At 48.7% G+C, this 16,790-nt stretch overlaps 2 protein-coding genes across 2 annotated transcripts; one reads left to right on the top strand and one right to left on the bottom strand.

Moving 5' to 3' along the window:
• Positions 1 to 4,989: 4,989 nt before the first annotated feature.
• LOC123051393 (probable AMP deaminase) lies at positions 4,990 to 11,126 on the top strand. The gene is made up of 19 exons (XM_044474262.1): positions 4,990 to 5,331; positions 5,894 to 6,078; positions 6,496 to 6,676; positions 6,926 to 7,104; positions 7,196 to 7,247; positions 7,338 to 7,465; positions 7,654 to 7,833; positions 7,942 to 8,009; positions 8,092 to 8,234; positions 8,400 to 8,461; positions 8,639 to 8,752; positions 8,937 to 9,077; positions 9,446 to 9,598; positions 9,681 to 9,734; positions 9,811 to 9,921; positions 10,001 to 10,174; positions 10,263 to 10,343; positions 10,444 to 10,542; positions 10,652 to 11,126. Exons 1-19 carry the CDS (start codon positions 5,028 to 5,030, stop codon positions 10,718 to 10,720), a joined length of 2,478 nt encoding a protein of 825 aa, XP_044330197.1. The 5' UTR covers positions 4,990 to 5,027; the 3' UTR covers positions 10,721 to 11,126.
• A 662-nt stretch (positions 11,127 to 11,788) lies between these two features.
• Positions 11,789 to 15,482, bottom strand: LOC123051394 (protein trichome birefringence-like 28). Its single transcript, XM_044474263.1, has 4 exons — positions 14,477 to 15,482; positions 13,990 to 14,376; positions 13,768 to 13,923; positions 11,789 to 12,349 (listed from the first exon to the last, which is right to left on the bottom strand). Exons 1-4 carry the CDS (start codon positions 15,157 to 15,159, stop codon positions 11,941 to 11,943), a joined length of 1,635 nt encoding a protein of 544 aa, XP_044330198.1. The 5' UTR covers positions 15,160 to 15,482; the 3' UTR covers positions 11,789 to 11,940.
• Between the last annotated feature and the right edge of the window lie 1,308 nt (positions 15,483 to 16,790).

Genomic DNA, 16,790 nt, shown 5'->3' with positions numbered 1-16,790 from the left:
TTTTTCCGAGTGTAGCTCTCGAAAATGTGTCCCATTGCTTCTGTTGTTAAGCTCTTTCTTATCTGATCCCTGCAACTGAAACAAACTACAGTGCAATTTCTGTATCTAAATACAGTGCAGAAAATGTTATCATAACAAATGAATGTGGGAGCTTCTAACTCCCTAAAAATTCATCGAGCAACACATCACAACATAGGCATAGTTTAAAGTAGTTCACATAAGCGAATGTTTCATACTAGTTCGCAGCACACACAAGTTCGCAAATTCATACGTATGGTTAACTTATGGAAGTTCACTACTTGCAAAACACATGCACATCACATAGAAGTTCACATGTTCATACAACATCTTGAGGAGGAGGGGGGCATCATTTCCATCATGTTAAGATTCTGAAGGAGGCATCATTTCCGCTGCTTTGAGATAACATGAGAGCATATAAGAGAAGAGTCACGTGAGCATTATTCATTGGTATATAATGAATGTTCTACTCTAGTTTAGAGAATGTTCTACCTGTAGTTGATTCTCGAGCAGCTTGAGCCTTTCGTTCATCTCAGCTCGTTCCTTATCTCTGCTCTCTTGCTCAGCCTGCCGCCTTTGCTCCTCTTCAGCAGCCAGCTGGTCCATTAAATCCTGAAATATAGCATTAGGCTCATATAGGTTGCAAGGGTGCTATTTCGAGGCATGGACATAAATGAATGGTTATGGTGGTAACCTTGAGACGCGCTATCTCACCTGACGCGGCGGTTGGGCGACTCCATATGCACGGAGTTGAGCTTGTGAGTTGAGAATATATTTTCATCTCTATCGAACTGATTGAAAGTTGAAACGCGCATTGAGAAATCTCAGTTGCACCGGGATATGGAAACGCCTAAATAAACATTTTCCCAAGGCCTGACTAAGCAGAGTGTGGGCCTAGCTTAAGACATACTAGTATTGTCAAATTATAGAAGTCCGGCGTCGGACTTCTAGGAGGCTTGTGAACCAACCTGTGGTTGGATGGTTAGAGGGATTGTGGTGGTGCTCGCATTTATTTCTGGATTTATTTCTAGATTTCTGGCGATGCGCATTCCGTGAGAGGAGACGTTTCCGTCGATGACGAGGTGAACTTCGTAAATTTCAAGATGATATGTCGACTCATGTATACGAGCGCTTGCGCATTCTTGGGCACCATATTTGGTTGGGCACATCGAGTGACCCAATCGCTTTTCCTGTAAACATTGGTATTAATCAATAAAGACCTAGCTTTCTTGCTAAAAAAAATGAGCGCTTGCGTCTGTACTGTGTTTAAAAAAAAACTTCTAGAAGGCTTACAAAAGGATATCCAAATAGTAAATAAATAACATAAAGAAAAGAAAGACATGGATATTAGAGAACGGTATGTCTTGTTCAGTTCGCTTTATGTTTCATCCAGCCCTGGTAACGTTCTTAGGAGCAAAAAGCACCCTCACATCAAACTGCGCATAATCTAACAATTGGTCATCAGGGGACCTGGCAGCTCCACCAACTCCTTCCTGGAAAATCCACCAAAGCAATGATTCCTCCAATTTTAAGTAAATATCCAGTTTCCCCTTGGCCTTCACGGCGACGACATGCCGGAACAATTTTCCATTCCCAGAGAACTTGTCATCAAACAACACAATCTCTTGATTAAAGCCGCTAGTGAACGTGGTGAACCTCACATGGCGAAGGCGGTCAATCCTTGCAGATACTTGTATCACAGCCTCAACACTCTCATCAAGAAACAGACATCGCGCGACGCAGGTCCATGACCCGGGGATGGCCGGGGTTTATATCGTGTAAATGGCCCAAGCGCTCCGTTACCTGCAAACATTTTTTATTTACAGGACCGGCACTTTTTTCAGGGAGCAACTAGTTAACGAGCGCTCCTTCGGAAGCCTCGCAACGATCAGCGCCATTTGGCGCGCTCTCAGCCATTCGCCACGTGTCGCGCTCTGGACGCTCCCTCCAGATTTTATTTTTTTATTTTTCCGCACTCGTTTTCGGCTTTTTAAACGTTTTTTCCCGGGTTTTTTCGACGTTTTGGTTTTTCCCCGGTCTTCCTTAGCGTTTCGACCAAAAAAAAATTTGCACGAAAAAACGCGTTTACTTTTTTTTTCTTTCGTGAAAAGTCACTTTTTTCGCGAGAGTCACGGTCGTGCCTTTTGGAAACAGAAAAACGCGTTTTCTGTTTTTTTTCTTTCGCGAGAGTCACGGTTTTACTTCCGCGAGAGGCACGGTTGTGCTTTCGTGAGAGTCACGGCCGTGCCTCTCGGAAAGGAAAAAACAAAACGCGTTTTCTGTTTTTTTTTTCTTTCGCGAGAGTCACGGTTTTGCTTCCGCGAGAGGCACGGTTGTGCTTTTACGAGAGTCACGGCCATGCCTCTTGGAAAGGGAAAAAATACGTGTTTTCTGTTTTTTTTTCTTTCGCGAGAGCCACGGTTTTGCTTTTGCCAGAGGCACGGTTGTGCTTTCGCGAGAGTCACGGGCGTGCCTCTTTCGAAAAAGGAAAAAAACGCGTTTTCTGTTTTTTTCTTTCCACGAGAGTCACAGTTTTGCTTCCACGAGAGGCATGGTTGTGATTTCGCGAGAGGCACGGGCGTGCCTCTTTCGGAAAGGGAAAAAACCGTGCTCCCGGTTTGGTTTTTTCGTCCGGTTTTTTTCGTGAAAAAAAAGTTCGTCAAAACCTATCAACATGGGATCTAGTTTTGAAGATCTCAACGCGAGGAATCCAATGGTGAAAACGGTTTGAGATTTGGACGCACGGTTTAAGAGATAAAACGTTTTGAATAAACGAATCTACGAAAAAAGGGAAAACTCCCAGGTTGCGACAAGTGGCGCGCTGCATGTGCGCCACTTGTCGTGACCTGGGAAGATGGAGTGTTCTTTGCAAGGAGTACTCCTTAATTAGTGATTTTGCTTTTTTCAACTTTCTTCAACTGGGCTTGTTTTCTCTCTTAAAAAAAGAAAACACTAACGTCCACATGTGTGGGCGTCTGGCAACTCGCCCACACGCATGGATCCTCGTCCAACCAATTCTGCACGAATCTTGACGCGTTCTAATAGTGTTTGTGTGCCACGTAGGACTAAGCTGGTGTGTGGGCATTCATCCGGTCACCCACACGTCCTTTTTCACCAGACGGAGGGCTGGTGTGTGGGCTTTAGCAATTCGCCCACACACCAGTTTTCACGCACGCAGAGAGGATTGGTGTGTGGGCGTTTATCACTTCGCCCACACGCCCGTCTCCTCGCCCACACCCAAAGCTGGCAGTTGCCATGTGTTTCTGCAGGGTACATGGCAACTGCCCTAGCTTTGCTTGTAAGCAGATGGCAACTCTCTTTTACCCGAGTTGCCATGTGTTTTTGCATGGTACATGGCAACTGCCCTAGCTTGCACGTAAGCAGATGGCAACTCTTTCCCTTTACATGGCAACTGCCCTGGCGTGCTTGTGAGCACATGGCAACTCTCTCTTTTACCCGAACATGTTTTTTTGCCATGCCTTTTTGTAGTGCTACATGGCAACTGCCTAGTGTTAGTGGGTGGCAACTCCTAAAGTTTTGAAATCATGGCAACTGTGACCAGACCATACATGGCAACTGCAATTGAGCAACCATGGCAACTGTAGTTGTCCGACATGGCAACCGAAGTTCAGCGACATGGCAACTACAATTAAACGAACATGGACGAGGGTCTGGACCATGGCAACTGCGGGACGCGCGGTGACTGTCACGCGGGGTGTGCGGGACCACGAGGTACGAGGCCTGACGTACGGGGCGTGTGGGCGTTATCTATTTCGCCCACACGTAGGCGTGTGGGCATTACTTGTTTTGCCCACACGTAGGTGTGTGGGCTGTTCCTCTTATACACCACACAAAATGTGTGGGCAGACCCCCTAACACCCACACATGTGACGCTTATCGGTGTAAAAAAACTTAACACTTGCTCACACGTGTGGCGCTTATCACACGTTCTCTCATTAAAGCGCATTCTATCCCATTGTATGGATCTGGTAAAAGTTAGTGCTGGCCGCATGATCTGTCTCCGTTCCTCTCTGAAACTGACCGCTTGCTCACATGTGTCGTCCTCCTAGTCACGTTTCATCGTCCACTATGCTTTGTTTGTCAGTTTGTGTACCACTTTCGACACACGTACGAGTTTGATGGACTGAAATCTGAGTCGTGTACCTCCACGAGCAAAGCAAAGTTTCCCCCAATATCTTCCATTTCTTTTTTCTGTGCATACTGATTTCCCGCATGACAAGCATTTTTTCTCAAACAGATTCCAGTTGATTTCGGCGCTTCACTGCGCAAACAACACTGAACATCTACGTCAGTATAATGTGTATATATCCATGTAATGTGCATATTTGTTTCTATTTGGCGAGTATAATGTGTATATATCCATGTACATTTGCTACTGGGCGCATGGTTAGAGCATCTACGGCCGGTCATTGTCTGCGGATGCATCCAATCATGTTCGCGGGGGTTTGAGGAGTCTGATTTTCAAGTCCGATTGTAAATGCTCTTATTTACACCCAACTAACAAAGTTTCTATGCGCTAGGCTCGTATAAAGGCCGGAGAAGTTTTTTGCAAATGTGAAGCAAAGTGATGGGGGCAGATTTCAAAAATACTCCAAACTCATCTCGCATGCGTCAGATACAAATCTGATGGTCAGAAATGACAAACGACGGATACATCATCATCACCAACTCGGTCGTTTGTACGAGCATAGAAAATGATCAAACACTCCAAGAAAAAAACAAAGTAGTAGCAGTAATACAACCGACGGATATGCTCCATTTTTCTCCGAGGTGGACGATGGATACACTCCAAGGCGTCTCCGAGGGAACGCGCACACGGAACCCCACTCCCCGTGCGCAGCAACCGGGCCCACCAGTCAGCCAGCGCCCTTCCTTCCCCTAACTCCCCTAGCCCGTCCCCCCTCATATAACCGCGCCCCCGCCGCCGCCTCCCTCGGCTCCTCTCACATCACCGTCGCCCACCCCCACCCCCGCCTCGCCTCGCCGCCATGGAGCCCTCCCCGTCCTACGCGCTGCACCTCGCCGTCGCGGCGCTCGTCGGCGCCTCCTTCGCCGCCGCGTCCGCCTACTACATGCACCGCAAGACCCTCGACCAGCTCCTCCGCTTCGCCCGCTCCCTCGACCGCGACCACCGCCGCCGCGCCCGCCTCCTCCCCGACGGCGCCGAGGACAGCGACCCCGACCGGGAGGAAGGCGAGGAGGACGACGACGGCCCTCCCCCGCACAGGGACCACGATCGCCGCACCCTCCCCATCCCGCCGGGGCTCCCGCCGCTCCACACCGGCCGAGAGGGTACGCACCGCTCTCCTGATTCCTGCATCCCCGCCCTATGCCATGTGATCGGCGCGGTATGTGCGCGCTTGCGGTAGTGCGAGGCATCGACTATTCACAGGCCTGATCCCGTCCGCGTGATTTGTTCAGTAGTTCAGTGCGCTACGATGCAGTTCGTCAGTGGTGGTGAATTTTTTTTAGACCAAGAGCGGTGTTAGCGTCGGCCGGGTTAATTTATCCATCCCATTGTGGCCCAGCACTCACCACTTACCTAGTTCCTATTCGCATACCGTACGCTTCAGATTTATGTAGGGTTTCAGCTCTGGCAAAACTTGAGGTGCTCCACACTATGCATCCGGGAAATGTGTCCAGCTCAGTAACTTAAATGAGCTCTTTTCGGTGTTTCCAAATATGGTTTCGCCTGTAGTGATGAAACAATAGAAACAGACACAGTAGTGTATAGTGTGTATTGTGACATGGCCTCACTTGCAGTTTTGAACACTGAACACCATGAAACATGTTGTAATCTGCAAGCAATTCCCCATGACATTTTATGCTAATGTTGGCCTGTTTTACCACTCAGGCAAGCCCACTATATCTCCAGCTGCGAACAAAAGAGTTGGGTCTCTGGTTAGACCAACGACACCAAAATCCTCTGTTCCTGCAGTCAGCACATTTGAGAGCATCGAAGATTCAGATGAGGATGTTGATCTTGAGCCAGATTCCAAAAATGATGATGCTGTCTACGTTGGCACAAATGGGGCTATTGTAAGTGCAAGATGCATATGCTTTGACAAGCAGTGCTTGCTGCTTACTTTTGTAGATAATTTGTTTTCTGACTGACAATATGTTGGGTTTGTAAGGATCTTCACTAATTTCATTGTCATTAAGTGGATCTTTGAATGGAAACATGGCTACCAACACAACTTTATGAGGTTTACTTCCTTGTATATAGATATAAGGTATTGGTGTGAGTCATATGAATTAATCAAGAAAAGCTTGTAAGGTTAAGTTGCATGTAGCTCACACACTAAATTGTTTTTTCTTTAGAGTTTAGATATGTATTTCTCTGCAACCTTTTTGTTGTATTTCCTCAAAATTCATGCTCAGAAACAACTTTCTACTTGCAAATATACCTTAGTTATGTCTGTACTTGATAGACTAACATTGCTTTAAATTTCACAGGGATCAGACCCGGTTCCTGTTAAAGCGGATCAGAATGGGGACATACCAGCAACGAGCATGATTAGATCTCACAGTGCAACTGGTAGTCTCCATGGGATCCAGCTAAATCCAGTAGCAGCTGATATACTTCGAAAGGAACCTGAGCATGAAACTTTCAGTAGGATCAATATTACAGCTGTTGGTATGCTTTTTCGCCTTATATCTGTCTGTTCAATAATTTTGGGCCAATGTTGATTGTCTCATTATATCTTCCAGCTTTGTTGTTTTCGAACATCACTGTTCAGTGCATGCCATCTTTGCCAATTCCTTTATCTATATATAGCATCAGCCTGATTGTGTTGATCTTGATCACTAGAATAAACATCTATTATAGCTAGTGTTCTTTGCTTACGTGTTGCTACTCTTGTACTTATTCTTGATTTTGCCGCAGAAACTCCTTCTCATGATGAAATTGAAGCGTACAAAGTTCTTCAAAAATGTCTTGAGCTACGAGAGAAGTACATCTTCAGAGAAGAAGTTGCTCCATGGGAGAAGGAAATAATAACTGATCCTAGTACCCCCAAACCTAACCCAAACCCGTTCAACTATGAACATCAGACCAAAACTGAAGTAAGTGCATTTCTCTAGGTATGTGTATAATGACTGGCTACACATATATCTGCTTTCCTTTTCCCTAAAACATTGTTTTCCCTTCTTTCAGCATCACTTCGAAATGGTTGATGGTGTTGTTCATCTGTACCCCAGTAAAGATTGTGAGTGAAAAACCATTTCATTTCTTCTAGTTTCTCGTGATTTTCTTAGTTTGGGGCATGTTGATCATCACGTTGTCTTTGTTGATGCAGCTAAAGAAAGACTGTATCCTGTTGCTGATGCTACCACCTTCTTTACTGATATGCATTATATCCTTCGTGTATTGGCTGCTGGGGATATCCGAACAGTCTGTCATCACCGTTTAAATCTTCTAGAGCAAGTAATTCTTTTGAACTTTCTTCCTTTCAAACACTTGCTCTATTGTTGCCTGCATATATTGAATTTGTTCCAGACTGGCCTGTGAAGCTAGCTTGATTTATAAATCTCACTGAGAACTTGATGATGTCGCATGCGCAAGCTATTTTATTCTGTACATTGACCTCTGTTTTCATGCTTTTGTAATTTCAGAAATTTAATCTTCATTTGATGGTCAATGCCGATAGAGAGCTGCTTGCCCAGAAAGCTGCACCACACAGGGACTTCTACAATGTCAGGAAGGTTGATACTCATGTTCATCACTCTGCATGCATGAACCAGAAGCATCTTTTGAGGTTTATTAAGTCAAAATTGAAGAAAGAACCAGATGAGGTACATCCACTTCCTTCTTGTCTAATTGTTGCTGTTGTCTCACGTAGCAATAAACCTGAGACATAACGTCCTGCACTTGACCTATGCTCCAAAATTTCACTTATGTAGGTTGTGATTTTTAGAGATGGGACCTATTTGACTCTTAAGGAGGTGTTCGAGAGTTTGGACTTGACTGGGTAACTGAAATCCTTTATCTTATGGTGCTGTTATTTATCTTCTTGTTACCTTTTTTGTAGTAACCTGTTTACTCTCTCATAGGTATGACCTCAATGTTGATCTCTTGGACGTGCATGCTGATAAGAGTACATTTCACCGTTTTGACAAGTTCAATCTGAAATATAATCCATGTGGCCAGTCTCGCCTCAGGGAGATCTTTCTTAAGCAGGACAACCTTATTCAAGGTGCACATATGTTTTGTCTTGTTGCCTGAATGTGTATACTCTCCTTTTCATTTCTCTTATTTCAGCTGTTGTACTACTGTTAAACTTATATCCTGCATTAGAATCACCGCCAACATAGACTTTACACGGATGATTTTGTTAACTATCATCCTGTCTTATTACTAGGTCGCTTCCTCGCTGAATTAACTAAAGAAGTGTTTGCTGACCTTGAAGCAAGCAAATATCAGGTGATTTCTTCTTTCTATATTGATTTGTCGAGGGTTAGAAATAGTTCTTTTCATATTTTTTATTTTTAATGTGGAAATATTGGCTACTCATGTACAAGCAGTGTTTACACATTGATCTAGCCCTTTTTTTTGCTATATGGCTCTGGCTAATGCTCATACTCCAATTATCTTTATCAGATGGCCGAGTATCGAATATCTATTTATGGGAGAAAGAAAAGTGAGTGGGATCAGATGGCAAGTTGGATAGTGAATAATGAATTGTACAGCGAGAATGTTGTTTGGTTAATCCAGGTAATGGCTCTATGTTGTCCTCTTCAGTGTTTCTGGCCTTCCAATTTCTATATTCACTCTAACATATTCATTAATCAATGTATATCCTTTGTCTAAAACCGGACTGGAACATAAATCACTTGTTGCATTTAACTTTTTTTAACTGGAGTAGTTGCACTGATGTGGTGTTTAATTTTCTCTGCAGATTCCTCGGATTTACAATGTATACAGGGAGATGGGCACGATTAATTCATTCCAGAACCTCCTTGACAACATATTTCTTCCACTTTTTGAAGTAACTGTTGATCCTTCTTCACATCCTCAGCTGCACGTTTTCTTAGAACAGGTCAGTGGAAGCACTTTATATATTTATTACTTGTCTGCGCTATGTTGATGTGGCTTTCAACACTAATCTAGTCATCTTGCAATTGTATGAAATAGAAAAAGCAACTGACTTGTGTGTCTTATTAAAGAAAAATTTATTGACCAATGCTTGAAAGATCAATCTTGTTCTCTACTTTAGTAGAAGTGTGGACAATCTTGAGAAAGTTACCAGCCTGCAGTATAAAAACCACCGGTCAGCAGAATATTTTTCCAAATTTCTTCCACTGAGAGGGCCCCTCCAAGCTCTGTGCATTGACAATATTATTCTCTTGTAGACCATTTATGACATTTTTCTCCAGCCATCATTGTTTCTCGTGCTATTATCTTCAGGTTGTTGGTTTAGATTTGGTGGATGATGAAAGCAAACCAGAAAGGCGCCCAACAAAACACATGCCGACTCCTGAGCAATGGACTAATGTTTTCAATCCAGCCTATGCATATTATGTATACTATTGCTATGCTAACTTGTACACACTGAACAAGGTAATAACATTTTCCGCCCAGATCTCCTGGTGTTTTTATTAAAACTGAAAAGTAACACACAGAGGGATCATTTTGTATGCAGCTTCGTGATTCCAAGGGCATGACAACAATCAAACTTCGTCCACACTGTGGAGAGGTATACCCATACTGCATGATCTGTACATTTCTACATTGGACTTGAACACATTGTCTTAATGATTTCTTGTCTTCAGGCTGGCGATATTGATCATCTTGCTGCAGCATTTCTCACTTCTCACAATATTGCTCACGGGGTGAATTTAAAGAAGTCTCCTGTCCTCCAGTACTTGTATTATCTTGCTCAGGTTAGCATTGTTATTTTCTTTGTATTTTCGCATGACATTCTTTGAAAGAAACTAATCATGTTTCTTTGCCTGCAATCAGATTGGTCTTGCAATGTCTCCTTTGAGCAACAACTCATTGTTTATTGACTACCACCGGAACCCTTTCCCAACATTTTTCTTAAGAGGCCTGAATGTTTCTCTCTCAACTGATGACCCTTTGCAAATTCACCTAACAAAAGAACCTTTGGTTGAAGAATACAGTGTTGCTGCTTCGGTAATTTCCTTTGCTCCCTCCCATTATGTGCTCTGTTCCATGCCCACTCGGACCTGCCTAATATTTGGTCGGCTGTTACTTTTGGCAGCTGTGGAAGCTTAGCTCTTGTGACTTGTGTGAAATAGCCAGGAATTCTGTGTACCAGTCTGGTTTCTCTCATAGGCTGAAGGTACGCATTGTACATTCATTTGCCAGTTTCCTCTGTTCTTACATAACCCAACTCATGGACTCCCTCTAAGCTCTGGCCTTTCTTTTCCTTTTTTATCTAGTCACACTGGATTGGTAGAAACTACTACAAAAGAGGCCCCGACGGCAATGACATCCACCAGACAAATGTTCCCCACATTAGGATTGAATTCCGGCACAACGTATGTACTTCACACCTTTTCTGCTTGTGTTATCTGATCTTTTTTTTCTCCTTGTGCTTGTGTGTTTGGTTTGTTCCGTTGATAATTGCATTTGCGATTTGACCCGCAGATTTGGAAAGACGAGATGGAGCTGATACATTTCGGAAATGTTAAGCTACCAGAAGAAACCGACAGATGAAGAAGATGTTGCGGCAGTTTTCAAAGGAGCCCACGCGTTCCAGGCATCGCACCCCATTTTCTGGGCTTTGGGAGAAGGAAGCAAACCTATTATGCAATCCGTGAAAGAGAAGAAAAGTGCCCGAGTACCTTTTCGATGAGTCTTTTACTCCTGTTGCTTGTATAGGCAAATGTTAGCATGGAAGGATGAGGAGGAAGACGCTCTAGGATTTCAGTGGAACATAGTACATCAGATCTGTCGTCGCTCGCTCGCTCGATACATCAAATTAGTGACCTTGAGAATAAACTTGTATCTTTGCTTTTATCCAGATATCTTTTACAGCATGTTAAATCTGATATTGTTAGTACTATTTGTTAGAGATTCACCAGTTATTTCTATTATAATATTGGATTGATATCATGCAGGATATTAGTTGCACCAATTTTTGATGAGATATTAGGTGTATGATTGCCATGCAGGATGCTGTAGGTTTGGTGTCGGTTAGCGTCATTTCCTTTGGTGCATGTGCTGTAGGCCCTGCCACTGTTTGGCCACGCCGTGCCTGCGAGCGTAAAGCCGGGGGGCAGAAGATTCAACTGGACCGCTTGGAACAGGCCCCTCTTAATTACGAGGATCTGTGGGGTGATGCAAGCTGGCCGGTCCCATTCCGAGAACTCACAAATGCCAGTGGTGGCCAATGCTGCCCCCACCCCTCACTCATCATACGTGGTGACGGGCCACGTTGCCGCCAGCATCATGCCCAGGTTGGTGTCTCGAACAAAACTTGATGGAAGTACGATGATGTTGCATCCATGACGCTGGTTAGGAAATGATCGAGAAATTGGTTGGAAAATGATGACGATTGCGTATATTCATGATGGGGACTCGCCGGAGAAACTGAAACTGACTTCACGTCACCTGTCTTCTTCGTGGGGTATCCGTTCTCCATATACTATCATTGATCCACAGATGAAAAACAGGAATAATGACCCAACCACTAGTAGTAGCGGTGGCCCCTATACCTGCTTCACCTTTCATCATCGTGCTCGTGCCGCTCCATCCAAACACACGTTTGCGAGCCTCTCGTGCTTCTACAAAAGAATTACTTACTCACAGATTGACAACAGATTGGTTGGTCACACAAAGAAAAGAAAAAAAGAGAAAACCCAGAAGAAAAGAAAGAAACAAAGAAGGAAGATCAGTAGAACACAACGGCAATGGCTACTAATAATCAGGCTATGCTACAACGACGACGACGACGACTGCGGAAGGGGCTGCGCCTGCGCCGGCGGCGGCGGAGGGGCGGCGACGATCTGGGCGTAGAGGAAGTGGTTCCAGGTGTCGGGGAGGCCCGGGAGGCACCAGTGGATGCAGTCGGCGTAGGTGCGCGGGTCGGCCTGCTGCTCGGGGGTCAGCAGCTTCCCCTGCCTGAGCGTGTGCACGGAGGTGTGCGCGTCCTTGCGGAACTCGGAGAGCGCGGTGATGTCGACGAGGTGGACGGGCACGCGGCGCATGGTGCGCAGCACCGCCTCCGCCGCGCCGTGCAGCCGCCAGTCGGTGCCGATGTAGAGCGGGCCCGTGTGGTTGAGGATCGGCTGCGTCTCCATGGCGCACTTGATGGCGCCCGGCCCCCCGCCCCACGCCTCCGGCCTGCACACACACACACACATAGATAGCACGTTTCATCACGGTTGTGTTAATTAGTACAAGAGCAGAGGATGCGATGCAATGCAAGGTGGCTGGTGAGCTGAGATTCCATTCCCCCGCCGGCAATGGCGAGATTCACGGGCATGCATGATGCAGGTTGCCATGGCCATGGTTCGGCTCACACACGGGCTGAGGAACACATGTTTGTTTGTTTCTTTTGCTTGCTTTTGGTGGAATGATGCGTTCACGTGCTCGTCGATGCCATTTTGTGCGTGTAGAATCATTATATAGGTTAGTTATTTAAAGCGCAAGTTGCCAGCCAAAAATCGACCAAAAATCACATGAAGCTCAGCTTGGTTAAGCAAGCAACATGGTGGGTGGCAGTACTTGCGATCTGCTTCCTTGCAGCGATCAAGCTGCACCGCTGGTTCGAACGTGGCTGCGTGCTGCCTTGGCGGATCCATCCATCCATCAATGGGGAAAGCGACAGTCATGGTGGCTGCTAAAGGGGGCTTGGCAGTCGCATTAGGTTGGTGGGGACTGTCATGGAGAGATGCATGCATGCACACCTAGACGGAGGAAGTATTAATAATCACGGAGCACTTGCTCTGTGCGCGCCCATCACGGCTACACTCGGACGGGATCGCTCCAGTCCAGGCTCCAGCTAGCAGCAGTGCCGGCTTTTGGATGGACGCAGCAGCAGCAGCAGCAACATGTAGTCCAACTTGCTGAATTATGCGAGCTGTCTGTGCTGTGCATGTTTAGTTCAACTGTTTTGACATGGCACCGTCTGATGATGTACCAAGAATCATCTACAGTTTTTACCCCGACGCCGTGCCAGCAGGAAGAAGAATCATCGAGGGGATCCATCCATCCATCTATCCACCTAGTGTGGTCACAGCTCTCAAGTCTCAACTGATGGAACCATCAAGAGAGCTGAGAGCTGAGAGCTGAATTTGGGTTCGGGGCAGCTCCGGGGGACAGGCGCAGCGCAATTCAATAGGCAAGGCTTCGCATGCCCATCCATCCTCATCCTTCTTCAATCTCTCCTCCGGCCAAGTTTCTGGTTCTGGCACTCTGGGTGGGTTGGTGCCGGCGGCTCAGCTGACCTAATCTGAAGCACGCGTCACCCATTCATTCACCTCAAGTTTCTCCTAGTTATATGCTCAATCCCTTCATCCGGAAACCACTGCCCGAGATGTGCTGTGCTGTGTGCTCACTCATAAACAAACAATTGGCAATACAATAGTCTAGGAGTACTGCTGGAAGGGGATTAGCACTGCCCGAGAAGCCTGTTTGTTTTGGAATGGAATCCCAAGCCGCTACCAACCCAGAAGAAATCGCAAGCAATGCACTGGGAGTAGTAATTTGCAATGAACAAGTTGATCCAGAGCCGGTGAGTGAGTGATTGAGTGACTTACACGCCGTGGTTGGGCGACATGCCCATGAAGAAGACCTTGGTCCGGCCGGGGTCGACGTGCCGGTCCACCCACTTGGCCCACGTCTTGAGCACCTCCTTGTACGCCACCGGCCGGTCCACCAGCGTGTACTTGTCCGGCATCGCCCGAGGGTTCTTCCTGCATTTCATCTTCATCACTCACTGATCCATCACCGGAGCAAGCAGCAATGGAGGAGAAACTCACAGCACTTTCATCTCGAAGTTGTTGAGCCACCAGATGTAGGTGTTGAAGACGAGCAAGTGGGCGGCGCGCCAGTGCCGGGCGTGCTTGGCGATGGACCGCCACGCGATCACGCGGTCCGCCACGCTGTGCGCCTGCGGGTCGTCCGAGTTGGAGCTCACCAGGAACGGCGCCCAGTAGAACTCCACCGTCGCGTTGTACTCCGCCGCCCTGAACACGTTGAGAGAGCCGTTGGGCCCGACGAACTTGGCCAGGGACTTCTTGTCCCGCGCAGGGATCGCCGACGACACCAGGCACACCATCGACTCCCACTGGTTCCGGTTCAGCGAGTCCCCCACGAACATCAGCCTCTTGTTCCGCAGCCGCTCCAGCAGCACCCGCGCGTCGAACCTGCAGAGCAAGATTCAATTCGGTTCGGTTGGGGTGAGATCTACGACGCGGCGGCGGCGGCGATGGCTGCCGGACGGAGGTTGGTGGTGGATAGACATACCTGGGGAGGTCGCAGGAGGAGGGCTGCCAGCGCCACCGCTGGTACGAGTCGTCGCGCCGGCCGTTGCGCATGCACGTCACCTGCTCCGTCAGGAACTCGCACTCCGCCTCGCGGTACAGCGGCACCTGCGACGCCTCCGCGTCGTACGTCCACCACCCCTGGTACAGGTTGCACGCCGCCGGCTCCGGCGCCGCCACCGCCGCTCTGCTGCTCGTGGTGCTGGTGTTGCCGCCGCTGCTGGGAGGAGGCGTCGCGGTCGTCGTCGTGGCGGGGGCGGCCCGCTTGTCTGCTCTCGCGGGCGCGTCCACCCTGTCGCCGTCGCTCGCTTTCCTCCTGCTCTCCACCTGCTCCACATGGCGACGCTGCCCCTCCTCCTCGCCGTTCCCCTCTTGCTGCTGCTGCTGGGGGCGGGGGTTGACCTCGTGGAGGAGGTGGAGGTCGGGGGCGGACCGGGCGCGCGAGGCCCCGGCGAGCGGGAAGTCCCCGGCCGCGGCGTCGGCGGCGATGGGGGCCTTGACGGCGGCGGAGTCCTCGTTGTAGAGGAAGATGGCGACGAGGAAGATGGAGACGAGGAGGCCCGCGAGCGAGAGCGGCGCGCCGGGCCTGCGCGCGGGCGCCTCCTCCCCCTCCCCCTGCTTGGCGGCCGCAGGCGCCGCCGCGAACGGCGACTTCCGGCGCAGCATCGCCGCCGCCCCCGCCCCCGCCCGCCCCTTCGCCCCCGCCGCCAGCAAGAAGTCAGGCAAGCCCAAGCTCGCGCCTTTCCCCCGCAGAGATCGACCGCCGCCTCCTCCCCCCGCTGGCGCGTCTGGAAACTGGAGATCAGCCGGGATCTCCTCGGGCTCCCCTCGCCGCGTCCGGTGGTCGGAGAGGCGGATCGCTCCGGTCAGCGGCGACTGCGGCCGGCGCCCCCCTTGTGAACAGTACGGTGCGGGCAGAGCGAGCGGAGCGGAGGACCGTTGTGTGGTGGAATTGGGGGAGGGAGGGAGGACGAATGGGACGGGGGGCGGTGGGTCTCACATGACATGTAGCCATGGAGGGTGGTAGATTAGTGGTGATGGTAAGCTTGTTTCTTACTCCTCCATTAACATTACCTTAAGCAGTGGGAGATCATGGAGGCTTGACCGTATCCAGATCATGGATTACACAGTCAATGGGGTCGCAAAAAACAAAGGAGAGCGAAATAGCATCTTGTGAAAACAATGGAGAACATGGCTGGTATGCCTCTACGTGTGCAAACGCTGTTGATTCTTGGGGCCATCCGGGGAATAGAGATGCAGACACACACTGTGAAACAAAAGGGTGCAACATTCTCCTCTCTTGGTGTGTCTGTCATTGCAGTGATCGTTTGGATTCCATCCGTTCGCTACAGATATTTGATTCAAAGTATTTTCATCTTTTTTCTCATGCTTGTGTTGTTTGACTTGTATATAGGAATACATTCCATATGTTTTTTTTCTTGGTCCCCACATCGAGGGCTCCCTCTTGTGCCTCCTCTAGGAAGATACGGGAACAAACAAACCCTAAAGGGGACACTGGGGATATGGCGTCTCGCGACCATGGTGCAGTTGTCTAGAGGGGCAGACAACGGCAGCGCGAGACCCTTCTCCCGTGGATGTTCCTCCCGGGGGCATCGTGGACTCGGCGACGGGTGCAACCGGTCCGGGACGCAATGAGCCCGGAGCAAAGGCTCTGGACACCTCAATGACGGCGTCCCCTCTGCCGGGGATGACTGGACAGGAGGTGACTCCATGTGGCGGTGCCTGGGGGCGATGCAAAGCCACCCCCTCCGACACAAGAGGCACACTATTGCCACCGCCGCCCACCTACCACAACACCACGAAGCCCATAGCCCATAAAGCTCCCAAGGCAGCACCTTCATGAAGCGTACAACGAAAAGAGTGCCCCCGCAGCCCAACATAGTGTTGGGGAACGCAGTAATTTCAAAAAAATTCCTACGATCGCGCAAGATCTATCTAGGAGATGCATAGCAACGAGATGGGAGAGTGTGTCCGCGTACCCTTGTACATCGAAAGCGGAAACGTTTAGTAACGCGGTTGATGTAGTCGAACGTCTTCGCGATCCAACCGATCCAAGTACCGAACGCACGGCACCTCCGCGGTCTGCACACGTTCAGCTCGGTGACGCCCCTCGAACTCTTGATCCAGTTAAGGCCGAGGGAGAGTTCCGTCGGCACGACGGCGTGGTGACGGTGATGATGAAGTTACCGGCGCAGGGCTTCGCCTAAGCACTACGACGATATGACCGAGGTGTGTAACTGTGGAGGGGGGCACCGCACACGGCTAAAAGATCAACT

This window comes from Triticum aestivum, chromosome 2D (assembly GCF_018294505.1).
Source record: "Triticum aestivum cultivar Chinese Spring chromosome 2D, IWGSC CS RefSeq v2.1, whole genome shotgun sequence".
In the NCBI taxonomy this organism is placed as follows: Eukaryota; Viridiplantae; Streptophyta; class Magnoliopsida; order Poales; family Poaceae; genus Triticum; species Triticum aestivum.
Note: the sequence above shows the minus strand (reverse complement) of the source record. Positions and strands in the feature narration are given on the sequence as shown.